The sequence below is a fragment of the Prunus dulcis genome, chromosome 3 (genome assembly GCF_902201215.1).
Source record: "Prunus dulcis chromosome 3, ALMONDv2, whole genome shotgun sequence".
NCBI lineage: Eukaryota > Viridiplantae > Streptophyta > Magnoliopsida > Rosales > Rosaceae > Prunus > Prunus dulcis.
The window spans coordinates 21,385,621-21,402,240 of record NC_047652.1 but is presented as its reverse complement, the minus strand read 5'-3'; the positions used below and the strand labels follow the sequence as shown (position 1 = coordinate 21,402,240).

Sequence of the window (16,620 nt, the reverse complement as noted above, 5' to 3'; positions counted from 1 at the left end):
CTGTCCTGGCTCAGAAGATAAAGATGATGGAAGAAGGATCGAACCACTCGGAAAATTACAAGCAAACTTCGATAAAACATAAAATTACCAAGGAATATAAGATAAATCATGCAATTGTGCATGGAGCGGATCCATGATGAATGAATATTACTCTCAAGAGTCCAGACCACGATCACGTATAAAGAGGTAAAGCCTGTTCTATTTGCTACAACCATAGTGTGCCATGGACTGAAAATTAGCTCTGAAACTATATATCTCCGTCTCCGGCCATAAGACAACCGAGCACCTAAACTCTTGGTCAAACCTCCCCTAGACGCAAACTTAGACTGCCCCATTCTCACCACCATTTCCAGAAGATCATGAGAAATGTGGAGAGAGCTTTGAGGATGTTCCCAGCTATGCAACTTCCATCTTCAAATCACTCTTCTGCTTATAGTTGAGAACAAAGGCAAAAGTACAGATATTATAATCGAGCAGGAAACTAAAGCCAAATACAATGAGACAGAATCTTTGAGCTTTTAATGCCGCATGTGAATACAGTAGAAAGTAGGATCATCAAATCAAACCAAACTTTTAAAATAAAGCTCATCGGTGTAGGTATGCACCCAGATGAACATAGATATAAAAGTGTCTTGTTCCACTGATGAGTTAAGTTACTCTTATCCAAGATTGAGTTATAGCGAAGACAACATTCAAAATAATCTATTTGACTTGAAGGTTTTAAAGGTCAATTAGAGTTTCTAAATAACCTATCAACTTTAACTTTTTACCTCTCACAGCACAGAAGCCCCAGAAGTCATGCAAAGCTTTGAATCTGCCCCACCACTAAGCACAGTATCACCTCTCCACCAGTCAGCACATAGTGCCTGAGTTACAGCAAAGATCACCATATTATCAAAAATTTGAATTTCTTTAGAATAATGAAGAAATGATAAAGGTTAGAAAGAAAGAATAATGTTATACCTTGTCTTTGTGTGCATCAATGACAAATAAGGGCCACTGCAAGAGAAAATAATATTATTAAGTACCAAATTTATTTAAAGGTCACGTTGGGCAGCACTCATAAACCATTGTTAGATAGCAAAACAAGGAGAAGGCATTACAGCAGTTCTCAAATCCCACAGCATAACTTTTCCATCATGAGATGCAGAAATTAAATGAAACCAAGACTTCTCATGCCATTTGCATGCCGTAACCCAAGAAGTGTGAGATGAGAATTGATAGACAGGAGCAGAAGTTCCTAGAAGAAAAAAAAAATTATGTTAGATGTTTGTGTTGTTGAGTTTGTGTCCGTGTGCGCGTGAAACAGAGAGAGAACAAAGCACTTAGCTCATCTAACAGACCTGGTTTACGAGGATCCCATATCTTAAGAATAGGGTCAGAACCACCAGCAGCAACAAGAGCGGAACTTTCACCTCCAATATCGAGACAGTTGAGGGCTTTACCGCAGAACTGTATGGCAAGAGAAAGTTACCATTTAAACTTTCAAGAAATCTGAGAAAGGAAATGCAAGGACTTTGTTCTGTAGCATGTGATAGGTATTCGATGCCACATACAAGCATGGTTATGGAAAAAGACTTCAGACAACAGAGAGGTAAGAAAAAATCTATTTGCACTTACTATGTTCAACGAGTCTTTGCCTGTCTCGGCATTCCACCTTCTAATAGAGTGGTCCCACGATGCAGAATATATTGTTTCACGCTCCGGCCACTTTACAGAAGATACACATTGTGTGTGGCCCACTAGAGAAGAAACAGCCTCCCCCTAAATAGGAAAACCACACAATGATGATTGATGCAATAATCTTTTAAACCTTTCTAAAGAGGAAACACTTCATGTATTTCTAGCTAAACTCTCAAAAAAAAAACAAAATCAATATGCAGCTAGGCATCCCCTTCAAACGAATGAATTAAATTCTGTTTGTTACATAGACATCCCCTTCAAATGAATTGATCTTTCCATTACCTTTACATATTACATCAAAATACTGTTTTGCATTAACAGGAACAAATGTAAATAACAGGTAGAATTAAAGAAACCATCAATAATTCAGTAATGGAAAACTTCCAGTTGAGAACAAAGTGTTATGTTCTAATGCCATTTGTGTGTACTCAAAGTTGTATAAACAGTGTACGCCCAGAGTTAAATATTTAAAAAGCCTCTCCCACATAGTCAATTGAATGTCACCCCAAAAATTATTAAACCCCTATATATAGATTTATAAATACATATAAAATACCTCCGACTGAGATTCCTTAGCTTGACCAGTGGTTTTTCTCTTCTTTGTTGATACAGTGTCAAATTCTGAAACTGGCTCATTTGTCTGCCACAAATTGATCGTGCAATCCCAAGAGCCTGAACAGATCTAAGTATATGTAACCAAAAAATAAAGAAGAGGTGAGTGATAAACTTGACGTCAGAGCCCAATCTCACATACACTGCTATGTAACCGAAAAATAAAGAAGAGGTGAGTAGACAAGACCATGTTTCCGGAGGTCTGAGCAGCAACACTTTGAACAGATGCTCTATGTCCACGCAAAATTTTGAATGCACTTATCTTCAAAGGATTTCTTCTGGTATCTTCTGCATTAAACTTCCCCCAAAAAATGAATAAAAATATTAGTGAACGCGTAAGACTACCATTATAAAAAAAAGTAAGCTCATCCAATTACCTTCCACAGTCTAAGTGTCCGGTCTTTCGAAGCAGTAGCTACGGTAACACTATCTGCACCTGCATAAAAATAAAAAGATAAATAACTGCTCAAGCAATGGCGACGAGACCTAAAGATTTTTGGAAATTGAATTACAGATACTTATGGCTACCTTCTGGATTGATTATGCTAACAGAAGAAACAGGTTCACTGTGTCCTTCCAGTATGTGTGTACATACACCAGCAGCTTTCCATACCCTAAAAGAAGATCAAAATCAAGAGAGAAAACATCAAGCTTCCTTATTATGGGTATATCAAGAATTATTTGATATACACACAAGAAATCCCAATGTACAAAAAAATAACAAAACTTCTTAGTAAAATTACCTTCCTAAACCATCATAGCACCCTGTCAAAAAAAACCTGCCACAGAACACAAGTTACAGACGTTTTAGAATTTAAGTTAATGTTTTCAGAGATAACTTCATCTCTATTGCACAATGAAGCAAAAGCTGCAAACGCATCTAATGAATAACAAACATACTGAGAAATGACAATTGAAGGTTTCCTCTGAAGAGATTTGGGAGTTGGGGATCAAAAATTCCCCAGCTCAAATAAATTAATCTCACATCAAATTTTCTTAATGACAGATATATTATCACTTACATACTGCACCTACCAACATGTGATCAAGAAATTTAATTTGAAGGTATAACCCAAGCTATGCAGGACAAGAGTTTATGACAAGAAAAACTTAGGAGCACTTAAAAATGACTTCTGTGAAGAAATGAAGAACACATCACAATATGTTATGTGCATACCTGGGACTAGAACCATCAACTGCACTGACCCAGTCATCATGTAAAGAAGGTTCTTCTTCTTTGCGTGGAACTACAGCCCGTATGTATTCAATTTCCAATATTGTTTCCTGTAATAGTCGTAAACCTACAGTTAGCTATCAAATAAAGATGGTGGAAAAACTTCTCTCAAATCAGCTCGTTAAAGAAACACATGCAACTCTAGACTCATTCCACTCTAGTTTTAGAAAGAAGGACCTTCCGACTTGACACCAAATTAAAGTGGACCAAAAATAAATCTCAGTTCCAGAACATCCCATCAAATCAATTTTGCAGATTTGTGAAACCCAAAAACATAAATGTAAAACTCATACTATGTGGCTTGCTGGAGTAATTTACCCAATTAGCTCAACTCTTGTTGGTTCTTAAGATAAATTAAATAACGTACACCATTCTCTCTCTTCGCACTCTTTTTTTTCCTTCCCATTTTGCTTACATAGTATTTTATTAGAAAATACACCTATATAGAACATAGGGTACACAATTCCTACAATCATCGCAAATTGAATCAGAAAGGGGAGATAAGTACCGCAGAAATGCCCTTGGCAAGAAGGAAGTTTTCAAGCGACATCCGAACCAGCTCGCCATTGATAAGAAAATCAAAAGGCTCCACTTCCCAATCAGGATTCTCTAATCACAATTACCAATGAGCATTAATACACATTTTTTATATTTTTATTATAATAAAAAAAATCCAAATAAGCATCGCAAGCAACCAACAAACTTACAACACTAAAGTAAAATCCTTTTCCCCTCAGTTTCTAAGCAGCCAAACAGAGTATCAATGGATAAAAGGAAAACTTTACGTGTGAATATGTTAGAGCTTACCTGTTTGGATAAGATTGTTAACGACGCTGGATAGGCCAAATCGGGTGAAATTGGAGGCGACGGAAATGGAGGAATTTGGAACTTTGAAAGGACGATCGAGCTTCGTGATGAAGCGCACATGGACCACCCTCGACGCGTCTCCTGAATTTCCGTCCGTGTCCATCTCTTGTTTCTCTGAGTGAAAGAGAAGGACGAGAGAGAGGTGCTAGCAGGGTTTAAGATTCAAGGGATGGAAGGAACTAGGGTTTAGTAACTGAAAGAAAGATGTCGCGTACCAAACGCACCGTTTTTGGATTTATGGTCCACTACAACCTATTGTTTTTTTTTTTTTTTAGCACGCACAAATATTATAGTAGTTCTTTATTTTTATTTTTTAAGCAATAAGATTTGATAATTATGTTTAAGGAAATGTTTAATCATTGGCTAAACAAAATGTAAATGTAAAACACACATATTAACAATAAAATAATTATACAATGTATCATTTGCCAAGTAATGCATGTAGCACACATGGGCTTATCCAAATTGGCTAAAGCCGATGGCTCGAGCGAACGGGCTCCCCACTCTGCACTCGATTTTGAATAACCCTCGCCGTAGTTTAGATTAATTTTTAAAGTAGATTATTACTTGTATTAAAATAAAATTAAAATAAAATAAAAGTAATGTATGTGGTGTAAACTTTTTTTTTATTTTAAATTTTAAATTTGCAAAAAATATGAAAAAGTCATTGATAAACAAATTCAATTACAAAGAATCGAAAACATCCAAGCCCTCTAAATAAGAAGGGTTACATCCTAAACTAGTATTACAATTGAAAAGATGAAAAGTCATTGATAAACAAATTCAAATACAGAGAGTCGAAAGCATCCAAGCCCTCTGAATAAGGAGGGCTACAGCCTAAACTACTATTACAATTAAAGCACAAAGATAGAACCAATGAGCCAAATAAAATACAATGAAACCAACTCCTAGAAGCAAACCAGAGAATCAAACGTCATGAAAAATTAGTGCCAAAGGAGAGAGGAATATTAATTATTTATTGTTCCTTGTTATATCATACTATATTTTGGCTAACTGTTCCATCGGTTATTCAGATTCACATTGCAAACATACAAGAAATCTAATTCTGGGGTGGCATCCTCTGAAATTCAGAAGCACTGCAAATGGAAAAAAGTGTTACAAAGAAAAACATCACTATTGCCATGGAAAACAGGCCTCTTAGTAGCAGAGGACAAGTCCAACAAATTCTGCAACAGTCTCGTCCTCAGCAACGATCGTTCCGAGCAAACCCTGCAATTAGTTTCGCAACAGAGGTGGGATTTTCAACATGAGGGAGGTGACCACTATCTGGTATTAGCCGCATGATTGCGCACGGAAGCTCACAGCGTAGCCTCTGCATATCAATTACAACAAGGTGAAGTATAAAACATTGTGCCTGAAATAGATGTTCAGAGTTACTTGTACTAATGAGCAAACATTAAATATAGCTCAGCCGCCCTCCTAAGAACAGCAAGAAAAGAAAATTACTGGAAGGAGGGGTTGCAAAATGCTCATCATGAATTGCCCATTTGGAGGCTGAAGTTCTCATTCACCTTCTTTTTTTTCTTTTTTTTTCAAATCAGAATAATTAACTTCAAACAGGCTTGTTCAGTTTTGAATCTATTTTAATTGACTGCCAAATAAGTCTGTTGCAAACTTCAAATAATACCAAATCTCTAATGCACTTTTTAAAATCAAGAGCATAATTTCAGTCTCCTATCTGAAAATGACTTTGAAACATGCCGAGGCCATTCGTTACAAAATGCATTTGTGTTGACCTGCTTAGTTTAGTTCTAACCACAGAAGTTAAGTAGCAGCTCAAAACTGACCAATATTTGTTTGTAGCTGATAATATGATCTTGCTCGCTGCAAATCACAAGTACTTTTTGCTTCACCTGTAAAACAAGATTTCAGATTGCATGTCCTTCCTAGAAGCTTAGTTGGCCCCAGATATCATATATTAACAGGATTTCAATCTACTCATTGCCCATCCGGACTTACGGAATTCTGTTTTGCACTTATACCATATCCATTAAGATGTTGCGAGTCTACCTGTTTTATTTGGGAAATAACATTGTAGCCTCCACTACTCATAAAACTGACTGTTGCATCTTTCCACCAAGGCAGCAAACAGTGTAAACGGCCAACCTGAGTAGGGCAGGATCTCTATCAGATTTTCATTAGACCTATTTTAACAAGATAGACAAATATGCCAAGATAAAATTTTCAAAAAATACATTAAATGTCTGTTCCATTGGAAGAGTAAATTAACAAAGGGATAAACTCACATTAGTCCAATCAAAGGTTGTAGATAATGAAATGCCATTGAAGGCCAACAAATTTGCATAAAGGCGTAGAGGTATGCTCTTCAATAAAGAAACCTGGTGAATAAAAAGTTCAGAATCATAACATTAAGGAAGTTCTTTAAAAGAAAATTTCATGTATGATTGACATAATGGTGTAGTAGGCAGGACAAAGCAATGAAAAATATCCGATTTCCCTGCCTCCTAATGTTGACAAACATCACATGATCTCGCATCATATGCACATGATGATATTTTAACATCACAATAATAGAACATCGTCCTTTGGAAATCATCAGGTTTGATGATATAATTATAGAAGTAAAATTCAAGCAATTTTGGACACCCACCCCAGCGTAGGCTAAGAATTTAGGTAACTTTGCCAGGTCTCCAGTGCCTTCTGCATACACACTTGCATTGATTAAAACCAGCTTTTCAACCTGTAAAATAGAAAATTAAAATCAGCTAGACATCATCAGGCAAATAACAAAAAGAGTGAAGGCCAACAATTTAATGGGTGGAGGAGCAGAGTAAGAGTGCAACGCAGCAATGTTAAGACACCAGACGCATAGACTCCAGGTTGCCTCAATAACTCCTAAAAGTTGGCTAATTATCTTATACATGCAGGTATGTTTTAGAATTTGTTCAGGAAATGATGGTCAACTCAATTATGTCAATACTCAGATCATAGTTTTTCAAATCCACTCAATTTCAAACCACAGAGGTTTTTCTGCATCGAATGTTCCTTGATTGATTTATTAAGAATCGCAGGTTTACACTTTGCAGAAGCCTTAAAGAAATTCCAAACTTTTTTATTGTAAGTTTATCCAAAATGCTATAGTCTATATATAGCTTTTAAATAGAACTCCGGCATCAACTTATATTGGAGTTTATGATAGAACCGCTAAAAGGGTCTGAATTGAAAATTAATCCATGGAAAGCACACTAAATAATTTCTTAAACAATGAATGTAGAGCTAATGAGCTCAAAGTAGGAGTTACTTACAGCTACTGGATGGTGGACTGCAAAGTCAATTGCAACCGAAGCACCAAGGCTTGGTCCTACTAATATCATTGGCCTTCTGATGTAGGACTTCCAAAACTATATTTGAAATGTGAAAACCAGTTATATCTTTGAGCTCAAATAATAACATTAGATTTCAATTTTGACAACAGATGATAAAAGTTTTAAGAGATATTTAGTCAAAAAATAACAGCTGCCCATATTGAATTTAATTTTGATTATTAATAGTGGGTATAATAGTGAATCTCCCAAGTTTTAATCCAATGCCAAAGATGAAACAAATTCTCTCTAGTTGTTCTTTGCTTTGTATCATTGTTTTCTCTTCCTTTGTGAGTGTGTGAGGTTGGGTGTATTTGGGTCTTTGGGAAATTGAGTGGTAAACACTATTGTATATCTCCATTGATTATAGTGGAATACTCCATCGTCTCCAAACTGGATGTAGGCAATTGCCGAACCAGTATAAATCTTGGTGTTGTTCTTGTTGATTATTTTGTTCAATTTTTCTCCTGCCTGTTGTTATTTATTTTTCACTCGCAGTTGGTTGACGCTTCCGCACAACAAGTGGTATCAGAGCTCCAGTTTTTCGACTGGGGTTTCGTGGGAGTGAAAAATCTGTCGGTGCTACAGTGACGGGTGAATAGTGCACGTGAATAGTGTCGGTGCTACAGTGCTCCCGTGAATAGTGCTGTGCTACAGTAGCAGTGAATAGTGCCGGGCAGATTTGATGGCTGGAGAAAAAGTTGAAATTTTGAAGGAGAAGGAATCGACATCGTCTTCGTCGGCACCTACATCCAATAGACATCCAATTGCCAGTACAAGGTTAGAGGTTGATAAATTTAATGGCTCCAATAATTTTGGTATGTGGCAATGTGAAGTTATGGATGTGTTGTATCAACAAGAGTTGGATATGGTTCTGGAGGATAAACCAGAAGATATTGATGACAAGCAATGGACTCGAATTAATCTCCATGCTTGTGCCACTATTCGATCGTTCCTTGATAAGGAGTTGAAATACCCGTATATGAAGGAAACTTCTGCTAAGAAGTTATGGATGAAATTTGAGGAGAAGTATATGACCAAGAGCGCAGAAAATCGGCTCTTCTTGAAGAAACGACTCTTCCGATTTCAATATCGCTCAGGTATTTCTATGCATGAACACCTCAATGATTATAATAAAATACTTGCTGATTTAGCAAACCTTGATGTGATAATTCCTGACGAGGATAAGGCACTATGTTTGTTAAATTCATTGCCTGATGATTATGATCATTTGACAACTACTTTGTTGTATGGAAAATCCGAGGTGAAACTGGATGAGGTGTCTGCGGCATTGGTGAATCATGAGTGTCGTAAAAAGGAACAGAAGACTCAAAATTCACAAACCGAGGCACTCGTTGCAAGGGGTCGAACAGAGGAAAGAAAATCTGGGAAGCGGGGAAAATCTCGTTCAAAGTCACGAGGGAAATTTCCTGCTAAAGATGAATGTGCCTTTTGTCGCCAAAAGGGTCATTGGAAGAAAGACTGCCCCAAATTGAAGAACAAGGAGAAGGAGAAAGTGGGTTCTGAAGCAAATGTTGCAAAATCTGGAGATGAAGATTTCGAGTTTGCTTTGGCTAGTTCATCTGCTGATGGTCACTCAACTGAGTGGATTTTGGATTCAGGTTGCACCTATCATATGTGTCCCATTCGGGAATGGTTTTCTAGCTTCGAGGAGCTGGATGGTGGAGTTGTTTTGATGGGCAACAATAATGCCTGCAAAACACAAGGGATAGGCAAAATCTGTTTAAAGATGCATGATGGAACAGTCAGAGAATTGAGTGATGTTCGGTATGTTCCGGATATGAAGAAGAATCTCATCTCATTGGGCGCTTTGGAATCCAAGGGTCTCAAGATCACCATGGAGGGTGGAGTTCTTAAAGTCGTGTACGGGGCACTGGTGGTGATGAAAGGTACAAGACGAAATAACTTGTATTTCTTGCAGGGTAGTACAGTTATTGGTGGAGCAGCTATCACCGAAGCTGCTGACGCAGATAGCACAGACACCACAAGGTTATGGCATATGCGCCTTGGGCATGCTGGTGAAAAAGCGTTGCAAGGATTGGTGAAGCAAGGCTTATTGAAAGGTGCAAAGGCATGCAAATTGGAATTATGTGAACACTGTGTGCTGGGTAAGCAAACTAGAGTGAAATTTGGCACTGCTATTCACCACACTAAAGGCATTCTAGATTATGTTCACACTGATGTTTGGGGACCTTCCAAGAATGCATCTTGGGGAGGTAGCCATTATTTTGTCTCCTTTGTTGATGACTTCTCTAGAAGAATATGGGTGTACACCATGAAGCGTAAAGATGAAGTCTTGAAGATATTCCTGAAGTGGAAAAAGATGATTGAAATGCAAAGCGGTCGAAAGATCAAGACTCTCAGATCAGACAATGGTGGTGAATATAAGTCTGATCCTTTCTTGAAAGTTTGTCAAGATGAGGGTATTGTGAGGCACTTCACGGTTAGGGAGACACCGCAACAGAATGGGGTGGCGGAGCGCATGAACCGTACTTTGCTTGAGAAAGTTCGGTGTATGTTGTCTAATGCTGGTTTAGGCAAGGCGTTTTGGGCTGAGGCGATTACTTATGCAAGCCATCTCATTAATCGGTTGCCTGCTGCTGCGAATGAGGGCAAAACGCCCATGGAGGTATGGTCTGGTAAACCTTGTACTGATTACAAGTATTTACACATATTTGGTTGTCCTGCTTACTATCATGTCATGGAAAGCAAGTTAGATCCAAGAGCAAAGAAGGCTCTATTTATGGGATTTAGCACTGGCGTGAAGGGATACCGACTTTGGTGTCCAGATGAGAAGAAAATTGTTGTAAGCAGAGATGTGACTTTTGATGAGGCTGCTATGGTAAATCATAACAAGCATGAAGGTGAAATTGAAGCAACTAAGACCATGAGTAGTTCAAAGCAGGTGGAGTTACTGAAAACTCCAGTTGTTCCAGTAAGGTCTGATACTACAGACACTAGTCCTACAGTTGATTCTGATGAAGAGGACGAGGATGATGAAGAGGAGGCACCTACCCAAGAGCCTCCACAGCAACAAGATTCTATTGCAATCAGAAGATCGAGAAGGGAGATTCGAAAGCCTGTTCGATTTACTGATATTGTGGCATATGCACTTCCCGTTATTGAAGATGATATTCCATCCGCCTACAAAGAAGCTGTCAGAAGTTCAGAGAGCGTGGAGTGGAAGAAATCTATGGATGAGGAGATGAAGTCTCTTCATAAAAATGAGACTTGGGAGCTGGTTCAGTTACCAAAGGGGAAGAAAGCAATTGGTTGCAAATGGGTTTATGCCAAGAAGATGGAATCTTTGGGAAAGGACAATGTGAGATTCAAAGCCCGATTAGTAGCTAAAGGATATGCTCAGAAGGAAGGCATTGACTACAATGAGGTATTTTCTCCTGTAGTAAAACATTCCTCTATTCGTATTTTGTTGGCTTTGGTTGCACAGTTTGACCTTGAGTTGGCTCAACTTGATGTCAAGACTGCATTCTTACATGGTGATTTGGAGGAAGAAATTTATATGTCTCAGCCAGAAGGTTTTAAGGTTGCTGGAAAAGAAAATTGGGTTTGCAAATTGCAAAAATCATTGTACGGCTTGAAGCAGTCTCCAAGACAATGGTATAAGCGATTTGATCGGTTTATGATCGGGCAGAAGTACACAAGAAGTCATTATGACCATTGTGTATACTTTCGCAAGCTACAAGATGGAACCTTCATCTATCTGCTTTTATATGTTGATGATATGCTTATAGCATGTAAAAGCAAAGTGGAGATTGAAAGGTTGAAGACTCAACTGAGTAATGAATTTGAGATGAAGGACTTAGGAGAAGCTCGGAAGATACTGGGTATGGAAATTGAAAGAGATAGAGCGAAGGGCAAGATTAGTCTGTGTCAAAAGCAGTTTTTGAAGAAGGTACTACAGCGTTTCGGGATGAATGAAAATTCAAAACCGGTTAGTACACCTCTTGCCCCTCATTTCAAACTTAGTGCTTCTATGTCTCCTAAAACTGGTGAAGAGAGTCATTACATGGCTCAAATTCCATATGCAAGTGCTGTTGGTAGTTTGATGTATGCTATGGTGTGTACGAGGCCTGATATTTCACAAGCTGTTAGTATTGTCAGTAGATATATGCATAATCCAGGAAAAGGGCATTGGCAAGCTGTGAAATGGATTCTACGGTATATTCTGGGTACTGTGGATGTTGGTTTATTGTTTCAACATGATAAAGTTACTGGTCAATGTGTTGTTGGATATGTGGATTCTGATTACGCAGGTGATTTGGACAAGCGTAGGTCCACTACAGGTTTTGTATTCACTATTGCTGGAGGTCCAGTGAGTTGGAGGTCGATTCTGCAATCTACAGTTGCTTTGTCGACTACTGAGGCAGAATACATGGCAGTAACAGAAGCTATAAAGGAAGCCATCTGGCTTCAAGGGTTGCTTGGTGACTTGGGGGTCCAACAAGACCATGTGGATGTTCATTGTGACAGTCAGAGTGCTATTTATTTAGCAAAGAATCAAGTTCATCATGCACGTAAAAAACACATTGACGTAAGGTTCCATTTTGTTCGTGAGATTATTGAAGAGGGAGATATTCTTCTTCAGAAGATTGGGACTGCTGACAATCCTGCGGATATGTTGACAAAGCCAATTTCGTTGCTCAAGTTTAAGCACTGCTTAGACTTAATTGGCATTTGTAAAATTTGTTGATTGCCCCATAGGGGATTGGGAGACGACTATTGGGAGTTCTACTTCGAGGGTTTGAGCCAAGGTGGAGATTGTTGATTATTGCCTCAAACCAATAGTCAAAAGTGATGGATATTGACAAGTTGCAATGTGAATGCATTAATTGGCTTTCACAAATGGTGGTAGGCTATTGTTGACTTGGCTAACCTTTGGCTTCTTTGAGAAGCCACTTCCTTTGGCTTCTTTGAGAAGACACTAACCTTTGGCTTCTTTGAGAAGCCACTTCCTTTGGCTTCTTTGAGAAGCCACTTCCTTTTGGCTTCTTTGAGAAGCCACTTCCTTTGGCTATAAATTGGAAGCAAATGGTTTCATTTGAAGCATCCAACCAAGTGTTGAGTAGAAGAGAAAAATAGCAAGAAAGGCATTTTGCCAAAGAGTGAAACAAATTCTCTCTAGTTGTTCTTTGCTTTGTATCATTGTTTTCTCTTCCTTTGTGAGTGTGTGAGGTTGGGTGTATTTGGGTCTTTGGGAAATTGAGTGGTAAACACTATTGTATATCTCATTGATTATTTTGTTCAATTTTTTCTCCTGCCTGTTGTTATTTATTTTTCACTCGCAGTTGGTTGACGCTTCCGCACAACAGAAAGGACGTTCTCTGGATAAAAGAACAGAGTAAAGAAGAAGAAAACCGCAGTACATGATGGATACCTGATAGAGATGATGACGCTTCGATGCTGCACTGCACAGTGGGCGCCTTTCTAGTACCGATAAAGAATGATTAAACGGATGAACAATGAAGCATTTGTTGCAAAAGAGGGATAGGAAAAAAAAAAAGTCCAATCCAGACCAAATAACAAGGAGGAAAAGAGAGGTGAATGAACCTAAATCAGAGAATCCCCACCCAAGAACATCAACAGCCCAAGCCTCCAACCCAGCTTCTTCAAGCAGAGGGTATGCGCACCTCCACTCTAAACAAGAACTAACAGATGCAAACATGAAACATGTTCAGCAGGACATTACAATGTAATGGTCAATTTGCAATTTGCAAGGATTAAAATGAACCTGTCAAAGCAATGAAGGAGAACCACTGGATTGATCTCACTTTGTTTTTGAGGTTTCACACAACTACTCATAATAAAACTTTCAGAGGATCCAATCTGCAATTGTAAACGCATTAAAGAAATAAATGAATAATATTCATATTGTCAAACGTCAACTCAAACTATTTTCAGTGTTGCAAGTAAGTACTTTGAAATGGTGCTCAATGCTCATTGTAAAATTTCAAGTGAAAAACTTTTATTTTAAAAAATAATAATAATTTGGAGAAATTACCTTAGTTTCAGTAAAAATATGCCACATGGAATTACTATTATGACCATTTATCATTTACTCGAAAGCTACAGTTCAATGAGTACACACCAGGACAAAAAAGGCAAAAATCGTCAAGCCTAGTAACGTGGGCTTGTAACTAAATAAGGCATTAAAGTAATTAGTTGCCTTCTTGGGTGAGGCATAGTGGTCTTGGGTTATTCACGTAAACCTTGATCTTGGTGGTGAAGTTACACAAAGCACGACCCTTACCCTCGGGGCTAGTAGGGTCCCCCCAACCCCCCCAACCACGAAGGTTGGGTAGCAAACATCAAAAGAGGCAAAAGGAGTTCTTCCTTTCGTTGGATGACATCAGGTAGTCAAGTAAAAACAAAATAAACTTATTCAAGCACTTGCCGTTCACACAAAGACAGAGTTTGCAGATTGGAAATAATGAAGGAAGAAGATGAAAATGGTGAAATGAGGAACCTTTTTTTATTAGAAAAACGGCTACCAGCTACCTCAAAACAAAATGTACACAACAATTAACAAAGATCTTTGGAAGAAAAAAAAGAATGGGGAAAAAAGAAAAGAAAAGAAAATTAATAGCACCTACCTGTACAGGGAGCCTCTCCATCCTTTGAGCCAAGTTTCTGGCATAAGGGTCTTTAATTTTCTCCACCTCCTTTGGAAGAAATGAGGGAAACCCAGAAGCACAAGAAGCCACTGCACCACTTGAATTACTCACCACACCCCTGCTGCTGCTCAGAAGACCCCTTGAGCCTCCACATTTCTTTGCCATTGTGCTCACTGCTGCTTCTGGTGGTGGTCGGGGCGGTGAGGAGGAACCCCACACCAGAGACATCATGTTCGGAATGAGCAGAAGGAGCCGTAACGTTTTACAGAGAGCACACAGAAACTATATATTGAGGACAATGCAGAAGCTGGTTCTTTAACACAAGGTGTGGTGACTCAATGGAACCTGAGCCTTTGCAGGTTCGAAACCCGTTGGTAGTACTTTTTGGTCAGAAATAAGTCGAACTCCAAGGAGGATATAGTAATACCTCGTGGAATTTAACAAAAAAAACTGATTCTTTATAAGAGCCGTAACCTATTTCTTTTACTGAAGTCTCAGAGAGTGGGACAAGAAGTACTTGTCAATTCGGCCTTTTGACAGCATCAGAGCGTGCTTGTTAAAGGCTGGCATTATCTTGGGCACATGCTACGTTTATGTTTATTGTTGGTCACGTGCCCGTTGTTTGAATTGATACACAAAAGATGCACAAATAATAAAGCACACTAAATGAAGACTTTCTTACAGAGGTGGGCACAGTTTGGATTCGATCGATTTTTGTCTTAAATTAGAATCGATTTGGTACTATTTATCTAATTTGATTTGGTTTAATTTTAATTAAACAAATTTCAAAAAGTGTCCAATTTGAGTCCAATTCAATTTTGAACTGGATTATAAAAATTATTTTTTAATACAATTCTCAACTAAAATATTATTATTTTTACTTGAAAATTAACAAATTATTCAATTTCATATACAAATAAATATTAAAGTAGAAAAGAGAGATATTTTGAAATTGAACTTAGATAAATATTATTTTTTCTTTTTGTGAAATTAAAAATATAGCATTAAATATAATTATATATTGAAATTATATATTTTTTAATTTGATCGGTTCGGTTCGGACCGATTCAGTTTTTGAAGACATGAAACCGAATTCAAAATGACAGGACCCGACCCAAAGTTCCCTTTGGAATTCAAGCCAAACCCTGTTCGTGATCGACACCTGGCATGTGCCGAGCACAATTGACCTAGTTGCCCTTCTGGTTACAAACTTAATTTCATTTTATCCTTGACTTCTACCGAAAATTCGGCAGAGTCTCCTCTATAATTTGTTCAATCCCCAAAATTACACATGTCAAGACAAGCATATATACACAACCCAACTTCCAGCATGTGTGTATATATATATATATATATATATATATATATATATACAATCAACAGCAAAGTTCGAGCCCAGGGGCAATATCAAAGCATCTATACAGGTTAATTTACAAGAAGAACATTTGGAGGTTCAATGTCCCTACACTAAGCTGAAGAGATGCAAGAAGCGGAAACTGCCCTGTGGTGGCTTTCAGATGCACGTCTACGGCCTGGGGGCGCAAAACATTTAAAAGGTGAGTGGACCAAAAAACAAAGTTTTAAGAAAAATAGTATAAGAACATACTAACCCCACTGTAAAAATAGTTATACAAAACTAATTCATTCTTTTAATCATATACATACTGAAATCAATGCACCCATATATATATATATATATCAATCATACTCATAATCATCTTTAAACTCTTAAAAGCACTGAAGTCAGTTTAAAACTACCACCTATGTGTACCCCTTTAATTATGTCAATTCCTGATAATCCATCAATTCCCCTGGCAAATCTCAGTGACATAAAGTCAACCCGAGCAGCAAACTGATAGGATTCAAGGGACCGTAGTTAGCCTCATCCGCATTCCTGGCTCTCACGGTCGGGGCATCCCCGAAACTCGTAAGGCAAATGTCAAGCGTGCTGACAAAACTGAAGGCAAACTGGATGTCCATGGACATCGTCATATCTGAAGGCAACCTGTTTCCATAACTAGGTACCTGAGGTGGTTTAAGAAAATCTAAAATTTTTGAAATGTCTGATGAATAACTGAATTTTTATTAAATCTAGAACTCTGCTGCCATTTTATCTAATATATATCTCAATCTTTACTTTCCATATCTTTTTAGCATTTTCAACTAGGCAGCATATAAATAAAGATATTTAACTTCAACAAATCATGCTAGGAAAACCATAATCAAT

General features: G+C 37.9%; 2 protein-coding genes across 3 annotated transcripts; both read right to left on the bottom strand.

The window, feature by feature from the left end:
• Positions 1-52: 52 nt before the first annotated feature.
• Positions 53-4,586, bottom strand: LOC117623394 (ribosome biogenesis protein WDR12 homolog). Of its 2 annotated transcripts, XM_034354352.1 has the most exons (14): positions 4,337-4,586; positions 4,038-4,138; positions 3,473-3,579; positions 3,039-3,074; positions 2,824-2,909; positions 2,673-2,731; positions 2,483-2,593; positions 2,240-2,365; positions 1,621-1,764; positions 1,344-1,452; positions 1,104-1,240; positions 964-999; positions 771-866; positions 53-426 (listed from the first exon to the last, which is right to left on the bottom strand). In XM_034354352.1, exons 1-13 carry the CDS (start codon positions 4,497-4,499, stop codon positions 774-776), a joined length of 1,308 nt encoding a protein of 435 aa, XP_034210243.1. In that variant the 5' UTR covers positions 4,500-4,586; the 3' UTR covers positions 53-426; positions 771-773. The 2 variants fall into 2 exon arrangements, with proteins under 2 accessions (XP_034210243.1, XP_034210245.1); XM_034354354.1 differs by lacking the exon at positions 4,038-4,138 and having other exon boundaries at positions 4,337-4,557.
• Positions 4,587-5,344: 758 nt separating this feature from the next.
• On the bottom strand, positions 5,345-14,808 carry LOC117623198 (putative 2-succinyl-6-hydroxy-2,4-cyclohexadiene-1-carboxylate synthase). The gene is made up of 10 exons (XM_034354085.1): positions 14,373-14,808; positions 13,511-13,605; positions 13,330-13,427; positions 13,157-13,206; positions 7,684-7,779; positions 7,029-7,118; positions 6,664-6,756; positions 6,428-6,523; positions 6,205-6,270; positions 5,345-5,729 (listed from the first exon to the last, which is right to left on the bottom strand). Exons 1-10 carry the CDS (start codon positions 14,622-14,624, stop codon positions 5,601-5,603), a joined length of 1,065 nt encoding a protein of 354 aa, XP_034209976.1. The 5' UTR covers positions 14,625-14,808; the 3' UTR covers positions 5,345-5,600.
• Positions 14,809-16,620: the final 1,812 nt, after the last annotated feature.

Bases quoted from the DNA above. Each gene is read 5' to 3' on its own strand.
- LOC117623394 (XM_034354352.1), bottom strand. From the start codon at position 4,499: ATGGACACGGACGGAAATTCAGGAGACGCGTCGAGGGTGGTCCATGTG. The intron at 2,594-2,672 runs GTAATTGGATGA...TTTTGGGGGAAG, and splicing joins GGACACTTAGACTGTGGAAG to TTTAATGCAGAAGATACCAG. The intron at 1,000-1,103 runs GTAATGCCTTCT...TTTCTCTTGCAG, and splicing joins TGTGGGATTTGAGAACTGCT to TGGCCCTTATTTGTCATTGA.
- LOC117623198 (XM_034354085.1), bottom strand. From the start codon at position 14,624: ATGATGTCTCTGGTGTGGGGTTCCTCCTCACCGCCCCGACCACCACCA. The intron at 7,780-13,156 runs GTATCCATCATG...TTTCAAATATAG, and splicing joins AGCGTCATCATCTCTATCAG to TTTTGGAAGTCCTACATCAG. The intron at 7,119-7,683 runs GTAAGTAACTCC...TCTATTTTACAG, and splicing joins CAGTCCACCATCCAGTAGCT to GTTGAAAAGCTGGTTTTAAT.